This window comes from Aplysia californica, unplaced genomic scaffold (assembly GCF_000002075.1).
Source record: "Aplysia californica isolate F4 #8 unplaced genomic scaffold, AplCal3.0 scaffold00670, whole genome shotgun sequence".
Taxonomy (NCBI): Eukaryota; Metazoa; Mollusca; class Gastropoda; order Aplysiida; family Aplysiidae; genus Aplysia; species Aplysia californica.
This window is the reverse complement of record NW_004797940.1, coordinates 169,257-179,124: the sequence shown is the minus strand read 5'-3', so window position 1 is coordinate 179,124 and position 9,868 is coordinate 169,257. Positions and strand designations below refer to the sequence as shown.

The following is a 9,868-nucleotide window of genomic DNA, read 5'->3' as shown; positions in this document are numbered from 1 at the left end:
AATTGTAATACAAGTCTATGGAGAAACCTTTCATTTATCCCTCGAATTAAAGTCTACAGTCCACAGCCATATATGTGACTGAGCTATCTCGAGTCTGGCAATACACCATGCAAAAAATCCTCAATTTTTCCCTCAGAATAAAGGCTAAAGCCATATATTCAACAGAGCCATCTGCATTCCCTTCTTACATATAACAAAAACATTTCATGTCTCTTACATATAAAAAAAAATATTTCATGCGTCTTATATACAAAAAAATTTCACGTCTCCCATACAACAAAGTCAAAAGTCAGATATCCGATAGCGTTAACCGACCGCACATGACCCTGACATATACCTTTCCTCCATTCCCCCATAGTATGTCCAAAGTCACATATTTGTAGCGGGTAGTTGGCCGGTGCTCTGGAGTGGTTTGCCTCTTCTTTCCTATGAAACATCTATCGTCCTTATCTCCCCTTCTTTTTTAAGTTTGTTACGCTCTTGTAACACCTCTAATCTTCTGGCGTTCATATGACCTTAAGCAGTTGCGAGTGCTGTAAAACCTCTACTAAAACTAAAAAAACAACACATATGGTAGAATCAGGCCCTTGTTAATTTTTGGGCATATGGAAATATTGGTAATCATTGCACAGGTTGCTCATTTGTCATCTTGAATAGAAATTGAGATATTTGTGATTTAAGGAGACAGTGGTTTGCCTGGTATCTGAAGTAAAATTAATGAGAAAATGTCTGTCAAAGTTTGTAGACTTCCAAAGTTTGAGTGTTCTTGGAAACTGCAAATTTACATTTTTTGGTGCTTTTGATCAATGTATTTTTAGTAAAATCTACACCGAAATACATTTGTGGACATAAAAGGTCTTGAGCCCCTCAAATATATTTGATAAAAACGGGTGGGAAAATGCCGGATTCTTGGATTTAATTATTTTAACGAGCACCTAATTTCACAACGATGCCACACTTATGTAATTAATCTACCTGACATCTGATCATCATCATGAAGTGACAGATTAACAACAGACATGGGCAATCATGGTTTGCCATTTATGTCTCTGCTCAGATGGTCTAAAAAAACCCAACCTATATTGTCCAGGACTTTCCCTGTCATCCACCTGTTGAAGTGATGTGGGTAAATTGTTCTTGGTCTACCTTTACTTCTTTTGCCATCTGTTTTTATCCCAGTAAGAGCAAGATGTTCAAGGCTTTTATGTCTTTTCAGGTGTCCCAGAAACTGCATTTGTCTCTAGCCTTCTTTGAGCACTATTTCATTTAATTTCCTTTCCTTCCATAAAATTTTCAGTAGTTTCCATCTGATAATAAATAGATATGTTATTTTTCTTCATATCTCCCTCACTGCAGATCAAAAGTAAAAAACACATGTTTATCAAAGAACGAGTAGCTCAGCTCACAAAATCAGCCCTGCCTGAGGTTAGATAGTTGGTAAAAAGACTGCAAACAATCCTGAACACAAGTTCAAGGTTGAACTGAAATTTGTAGGTTAAAAAGGATTAATTGTTAAATTGAAATCCTATACAGCATATGTATATTCCCACAAATGTTTTGAGTAATTTCTGAAAGAACAAATGACGTTAAGCAGTGAACATATTTTTAAAAAATTCTTCTCTAGCCACCTTCATCAAACTGTGGGTGAAGTCAAACAGCAGTTTGGGGTACATACATCTTGGACTTGACAGCTCTCTCTGGTCGCTCACAACCCCTTATGGAGATCAAACACCTCTCAATGATCCAGTCACTTCAAGAACAAGCATGTTCAAAATCCAGTAATTCAAAAAGAAACGTCCGAAGCAACAGTCAGCCGCTGAGGCATCCTGCATAATAAAATGATTGATTTTCTCCTTTCAACTCAACCTCATTGTATCCAGTTTTCCTGTTTATGCCTACATACCATGTCAATTCACCAAGAAAATGACTTGCTTGAAACGACAAATATTTCACTAACTACAGTAAAAAAGTCCCAACCCAACAACAGATCAATGCTGTATCTCGACTGACCAGCTAGCTCATGGCCATATAGCGTTGCGAAGCAAGTTACCAGCTGAGAACTTCTGTATTGAAATTCCAGAAACGAGTTCGGAACAATGGCATCATCGAGAATTATGGACATTTCATTTGAATCATACAAGTCACTATGAATTCCAGTTGTCACCTGTCTGTCACCATGGCTGTGTTCCTCCAATGGTGCCTCATTCCTCACCTCAAACAGGTCTCAATCTTCCACAGTTTCTGCTTTGAAGCATTATTCAGACCATCTGGAATTCTAAACATATTGCTCTGGCAAACCAAAGGTTTCCAGAATTACCTCCGTGCTTTTTTGTAATCAGCGATTTATACCTTAGGAATATTTTGAGATTTCTTGACTTCAAGACATATTCTTTATGAACATCCAAGAATTTCAGAAATATATCCGCCAACCAATCATCCGAGATTTCTTGAGAAGGCTCATAACTAAAATATGTACATATGAAAAAAATATACGTATATATTCTACATATATCATCTGCGTGCATCTGGCATTTTGTCGGTGGCATCCATGACACATCGTCGCGCCTGAGGTTCGTTCTCCACAATATGTCCAATGTAGTAGATGGCTAGGATGCCCATGGCCCCCGCAGTCACCATGTAGGAGATGAGTGTGCCTGTCACGTGAACAATGGTCCCCATCGCAGCTGTCAGCACAACCTAATGGGAAATTCAATGAACATAATATAAGTTATTGAGTGGACACACATACCCTACATTTCTGTCTGTGGACAGTGGATGGAGAGAGGGGGTGGGGGGGAGAGAGACATGGAAAGCGAGATGGAGGAATAGGAGATAGGGAGAAAGGGAGAGTGTGAGATGGAGAGAGAGAGAGAGCAAGAGGGACAGACAGTTGGGATAGAAAGAGGGAAGAAAAGAAAGGGGGAGGAGAGAGGGATAACGAGACAGAAAGGGAAAGATTGGAATAAAGAGAGAAAGACGGAGAGGAGAGAAAGAGAGATCGAGAGACAGAGAGAATGTAGCTACTGCTCTGGCTACTACTAGAACTGTCTTGGTTCAACTTGCAATTCATTCTCAAGTTTTTTGTGTTGCTATTGAACACAATTTAGTTGAAAAGTTAGTGCTATAGCGTGCTTTGAAACTTTGAAAAAAACCCTGAAGTATTTCACGATGCATTTCACTGGCAGTCTTGATCGAAATTCCCCCAAATGGATCAGTAACTCGTTTACCTCATTATGAGCTACCTCATTTATTCATTCCCAACATTTGTTTTTGTACATTCTGTAAAGCAGGGTAAAAAAGAGACACGAATTATTCTTGATATAGTGACAATTATACAGGTGCTCTAGAATTTTGAAAAGCATTTAATATCATCACTGAGATTTCAAAAGCACCTAAATCCTTTTTTTGTAGTTTAGAGAAACCGAAAGAAAAAATAATGTGCTCCAATGAGAACCAAAACATGAGCACTCTTTATTTTTCCATTAAAAACTACGAAGGAAAACAACAAAAAAGAAGAACCTATATCATAAGATGGCCCTTGATGTCTTTATTCCAACAATAGCTTGATCTGGAAACTTCCAGAAACTGACCTGGGCGACTGCGGAATGATGCTGACCATGTGTAAAATATACAGACTTGTTTTATGCTTTAGTAAGAGTTTTACAGCACTTGCAACACAAATAGATCATATGAGTGCTGAAAATTAGAGGTGTTACAAGCGGGTAGCAAACACAACAAAAAAATAGAAAGGAGGAGAGATAAGGACCAATAGACGCTTGACATGAAAAAAGGAGCAAGCCACAGCAGAGCACCCGCCAATCACCCAGCCATATACAGATAAACTACTCATTGTTTACCTGGGAGAGAAAGTAGGACCAGTCCAAGATAGCCATGTCTGCGCCGATACCCCGCTCTGAGTCCGACAGCGTGGCAGATGGTAGATCTCTGAAGTAAACCTAAGGATGGGAGAGGGGAGAAAATCCAAGTGTCTCCAAGTGTTGAAAAACTGGGGCAGGCACACACACACACACACACACACACACACACACACACACACACACACACACACACACACACACACACACACAGAGATACAAACACACATACACAGGTGAGAATGAGAGAGAGAAAGGGAGAAAATGAGTGAGTGAGTTAGTGAGAGAGAGAGAGAGAGAGAGAGAGAGAGAGAGAGAGAGAGAGAGAGAGAGAAAAAGACATTCTTCTCCGTGACAAAATCGCCATACAGAAAGAATCACATAGACAAGCACACATACAAACAGGCACAACATCCCCAAGTCAATGTTCCCTGAAGGCTAGCCAACACAACTTGACCCTCAGATGAGGTCATCAGGTAGACAAACACACATATGCATGTGCATATGAAGACACACACAAACACAGGCACATACACACACACACACACACACACACAACATTTAAATATATGTACTTTTTTTGTTGGCATGGTACTTGAAGATGTTGTTGTTGTTGTTAGCTATCCAGTAGCAATTGAGCGTTAACTCTTCTGCATGATGCCATTCGGTAATAGTTGCATGTTTGTTCTAATTGTTGTCTTGAGGAGTAGAGGCAATTAGATGTGTGGGGCAGCTTGGGAAGAAAACATCCCCTTAAATCAGTTAGTTTTCTACAGAAGAACAGATGATGTTCCACTGTCTCTGAGGGGTAGTCACATAGTGGGCAGGCAGCAGACTGCTTTACTCCAATTCGGTTGAGATGTTGGTTGAGGGGTACATGTTGAAGATAGGACACAAATACCAAGAATTTGAGTTTGAGTAGAGAAAAGCATATTGACATTACAGCCTCTAGACTTTAAGAGCACGTAAAAAAGCAAGACTGGCAGACAGTAAAGGCAGCAGGAAAAGAAAAAAGTGGGCTTCACCAGAGGAAGCCCCCACCATCCATCCAACCATCCACAACAGTATGTTAGTGATGAAACAGACACATGTACACACCAACATAACTTCATGACTATAAAAAATAAAGACAAACACATCCACAGGCATACCTTTTTGTTGGCATGGTACTTGGAGATGAGCATGAAAGGTATGGTGGTGATGGTAGCGTAAGCAAAGCCTGTGATGGCCGCCATTAGGTTGACGAAGACGATGTGACGAATCAACACCATGCCCATCATGGCTCCCACAAATGTGACCATGCCCAAGGTGAAGGTCGTCTTGTATCCGTAGGCAGCGGTCAGGCGCTCAATGAAAAAGGACAGCACGGCCGAGCAGATGCAGTGGAAGAGGAGGCCCCAACTGGCAATTCGAACCCCATCGTCGTAGGCACGTCCCTCCGGGCTGTCGGCGGGTGCGTTAGGGTTACCTCCGTAAACCACCTGGACAGAAGAGAGGCGAGAAATGATGTAAATGTTGGTGTTTTATGCCCCCATCCACAATTTTGATAATTTGAGAATTGTCTGTTTTGACCCCGCCTGTCAGGGCCAAAATAGGCTGAGAGTTGAGAGAGAGATACAACCTTCCAGCAGAAAGACGAAATACTTAATACAAACTCTCCTCACTCAGCAAATAGAAACTCATCCAACGAACGAACTGAACTCATGTCTTATGTGTGTGACAGTGAACCACCTAACTGCTATACCACAAATGCCAGTCCTATGGATTTGAGTGTTAGCCTGATCGTGGCCTACTTTTATCTGTCTGTGCACCGAACACGACTCAGAGCGTAAATCTAACAGTTGACCCAACAGAAACAGGTGTACAGAAACTTTAGGCTCCAAGGATTGTAAAGCTAATACAGCTTGTTATTAGGCAGGAGTTCGAGCTATACAAATGCTGTTTATAATTATTTTCTTCTTCTTCTTACTATTATTATCATTATTACAGTAGAAATTGTCCAACACACACATCCATTGTCATGGACAAAAGTGGTTTTCTTAGAAAGGTGGATGTCTTGGACAGGTCATTTCAGGGAAAGTGGGAAGTGGTGGTTTATACAGGTAATTATCTTGGTCAAGTGACCATTAAAGCAGCGTAGCTATATTATTATTATTATTGACTTTATAGAATACTCATTGTGTCATACACTCACCTGTCCCACATAGTCCGTGTAGTAGATGTTGAAGCCCATGATGGCCGTCCATGAGCAGAAGTCGGCTACAGCCAGCAGTTTGAGCACAGCTGGGATCTGAAAGAGCTCCATCAGCTGCTTGGGGAACACCTGCTTGACCAGCCAGACCACACAGGACACTAGCTGGCTCAGGAAGCGACAAATCCGCGGACAACTGTGGCCCAGACGAGACACCCCACGCCTAAATATGCGGGCCAGGAAGCTGGGCATGACGCTGAAGGCAGCGGCCGGGGAGTGGGCGTCACCTAAACCCCTGATGGACCTGGGCAAGCGCTTACCGTTCGTTTTGCCCTGCCCTTCGTCACCTGAAGAGTAGTTACTAGATTCGTAGCCCGACTCGTGGGCTATGTGGGGACGGGGTGAGGAGGAAGGTGAAGCAGATAGTTCTGAGAGTAAGGGTGTGGCAGAGACAGCAGCTAAGGAGGAGGAGGAGGGGTCTGTGGAGGCGGCGGTGGGTGTTGATGAGACCATGCTCGTGTTACTGGTCATGGCGGGGTTGGACAACGGCACTTCCTGCGCGATGAGCAGAGTGGCGGCGAGCATCATGGTGAACATGACGATGAGGATGGAGAAAACAGATGCCTCCTGACCGCCAAAGTATTGACCCATGGCGTTGTTGGACCAGTCGATGGCGGTGAGGAGGTAGCCGATGATGCCCCCAAGGCTCACCATGAGGGAGTAGATGGTGAAGATCTTTTCGCTCTGCTCCGACTCACAGGCCGCGTCATTGAGTAGGGCCTCGCACGGCGTCAGACAGGCCTGGGTGGTAAAGTCAAGGAGAACAACTCCAGCCGTTAGCCCCCAGATGCCGATCCTGCGGCTAACAACCGGGTTAGGCACGAGAAGTGAGGCAAAATATTCCCCGAACGGGATGAGATAGAGGGAGACAACCAGCAGTATGGCCAGACCTAAAATGAAAGGTCGGCGTCGGCCAAAGTGGCTGTAGCAGCGGTCACTCGCGCGGCCAATGACTGGAACCAGGAAGAAGCCTAGAAGGGGTCCCAAGCCCAGAATGAGGCCGAGGTTTTCCTCCGTGTAGCCCGCCTTGAGGAGCAGTGGTGGAACGTAGGTGAAGCCAGCGCACGCACAGATCTCCACCCCACACACCACCGCATTGAGCAACAGCATCTGCAGCAGGGAGAGGGAGCCGCGCGACAACGACGATATTGACGTCTTCGTCGTCGAGGTCGTCATGTCTACCACCACGGCTGACATTGACTCCATAGTGATGATGTTGATAGCTGGGACTCCAAGCAGGTCTACAGATCTGTTGACGCTAACACCTGGATCTCCTCAGTGGAATGTGGCCAGCCCAGAAGTGGACCAGCTCTGAACGCATGTGTGTCTGTATTTGCGTGTACACTTGTGTGCAAATGCGAGTGTGTGTATGTGTGTGTGTGTGTGTGTGTGTGTGTGTGTGTGTGTGTGTGTGTGTGTGTCTGTCTGTCTGTGTCTGCGTATGTGTTTATGAGCGTGTGAGATAGGCCTCCTGGCACTCACACCTCCCCAGACACCAGCCCTGTAAGGACAGTGGTCAGGGGAGAGAAGGTTCAAGTCCTTAGTGAGAAAACTAACGTCATTGTTCACAGCGGTTTAATGTAATTCTCTTCACAGATGAAAACGTTCCCAGCCTTGTCGCATACGCCGCTCTCTCTCGTCATATCTGAGGAAAAAGACAAAGGAAGGAACATAAGTTTTGTAATCTATGTCATCGTATTGTGGCTCATAACAAAACACATTTTTTTTTATAGTTTTTTTTTTTTTTTTTTTTTTTACTAATGCACGTCATATACACTTTTTTTCTAGTAGTATTTTTGCATGCTGCACACGAATATGGTCTTAATTTTTGCCGCAAATCAATAGTTATTGAGTTATTGGGGTTTGAAAATAGTAATATTTGACTTGAATTTAACATCATGGGGGGGAGGGGGGGGGGGCAATAATTTGATGTTTTGGCAATTAGGATTGATATTCACTTGAAAACAATTGATTTGCAATGTTTTTAGAGGCCATACGAGTGTTCTACACCAAAAATTACGGCAGTTTAGCCCTCATATCAAGGCATCTGTGTGTGGGTGCATAAGTAAAAATTTACCAAAAGAAAATAATGATGATGATAAATAAAATCATAATAATAAAAATAATAATAATAATGATAAACAACAACAACAACAACAATAATTTTAATATCACTTTTTAGAACATCCACTTCCCGATGGCTCTAGGCACTTCATAATAAAATCAAATTTCGACAACTTACACGACACGTTTCATTTGTATCAGACCATTCATTGAACAACAATCCTTTCAAACACATATATGCACCAACACATACACGCATTGACAATCACTGTGAATGCAGATCACATTGGTTTGGAAGAAGAGTTAAACTAGCTGGTAAAACAGGATTTAAATAAATGTGACTATAAATCAGTTTTAAATGCGGCAAATCGTTGACGCCTCTCTTAAATGCAGTGGGGGGGGGGGGGGGGGGGGAATTCCACACTGAGGGAACAGCTGTCGACAAATCCCTATCTATAATAGCTTTAATTTTACAAGGCACAGTAATATGTCGTTTGTTAATGGACCGTCAATTCCGAGGGCTCGTGTCTGGCAACCTGACACCTAAAACATCCTAAATGATGGGGTGAATACGATGTACAATAAATTCAGAGACGTATCCGTTCCAAGCAAGGCAAAGAGCTCACACTCCAGGTGCCAAAAAAGAAATTTGTTGTAGGCCTACTTTGCTGTACGTCCTTGTAACATACATGGCTTCTAGAACAACATCCCGTCACCATAGAAAGCAGGCGCACCGTACACTCAGTCTGTAGCTTGCTGGTTTAAAAAAAAGTAAGTGAGTGTACGGGTTTAACGCCGATATCAACACATTTATGTCGTTTAAACTTCTGAATTTAACGTCCATTTCCTATAGGACCGAGCTGGCCGGGAGCCCTGAAAACTCCACAAAACGACAAGTGTTCAAGAGCGCCCATTCTGGGATTCGAACCAGGGCCACCCGCTCTTTAGTCCAACATTTGCATGGTCGACCATGATGTCGATATCTTTGACCTCAATCCTGACAGGGGTATTTTTTTTAAACTTATGTAATTCGGGGAAACTCTCCGAAATTTAACAAGGATAAAACAGGTTATGGAACACATAGAACATCAAAGAACCAAGTGGTTTGGTCATCTGATGAGATTGTCACCAAATCGACCAGCTGCGTAAGCTTACAAGTCAGGATACAAAGACAGGAGCAGATCACGCAAAACTTGGCTGTATGGAGAAAAAGAGGTCACCCAAAAGAACACTACCACCAACGCAAGCCACCCATTAAGCCAGTGACCGAAAATTGCACCTCCTCTCGACATCTAACGGTACATTAATAACATAAAGTAAAGTAAAGAAAGTATTCCAGTGTTGAAAAAGGGCGGGTTTTATTGTGTCTTTGTTTTTTATTTTCTTTCTTTATTCTTAAGTATGTGTTTCGCACCCCAATCTACACAACTTAGCTCATTTTGGAGGGGGGCTTCGGGCTCGTGATAGAGATACAATGTTACAGAAAAAAGATCAAGATACTCAACTAAAATTTTCCCCACACGAAAATGATCGAACTCGGGTCTTCCGCAAACGACCGCAAAGCAATTAACCGCTGCACCACAAGACACTAGTGAGAGACACCATAACATATCACACTGCATCAACCCCTACATCATCACCAAACAAAATAACAAAAACAAAAGAGAACAACCCGCCC

At 42.8% G+C, this 9,868-nt stretch overlaps 1 protein-coding gene across 2 annotated transcripts in view; it reads right to left on the bottom strand.

The window, feature by feature from the left end:
- Positions 1-786: 786 nt before the first annotated feature.
- The window catches only part of LOC101849646 (solute carrier family 45 member 3), a 65,704-nt gene continuing 56,622 nt past the window's right edge, over positions 787-9,868 (bottom strand). For both annotated transcript variants that reach the window (XM_013088012.2, XM_005108235.3), the window contains exons 3-6: positions 6,070-7,771; positions 5,027-5,356; positions 3,858-3,956; positions 787-2,697 (exon numbers count right to left, since the gene is read on the bottom strand). In XM_013088012.2, the coding sequence (XP_012943466.1) occupies positions 2,512-2,697; positions 3,858-3,956; positions 5,027-5,356; positions 6,070-7,332 (1,878 nt within the window). In that variant the 5' untranslated portion in view covers positions 7,333-7,771 and the 3' untranslated portion in view covers positions 787-2,511. The remainder of the gene's footprint in view (positions 2,698-3,857; positions 3,957-5,026; positions 5,357-6,069; positions 7,772-9,868) is intronic.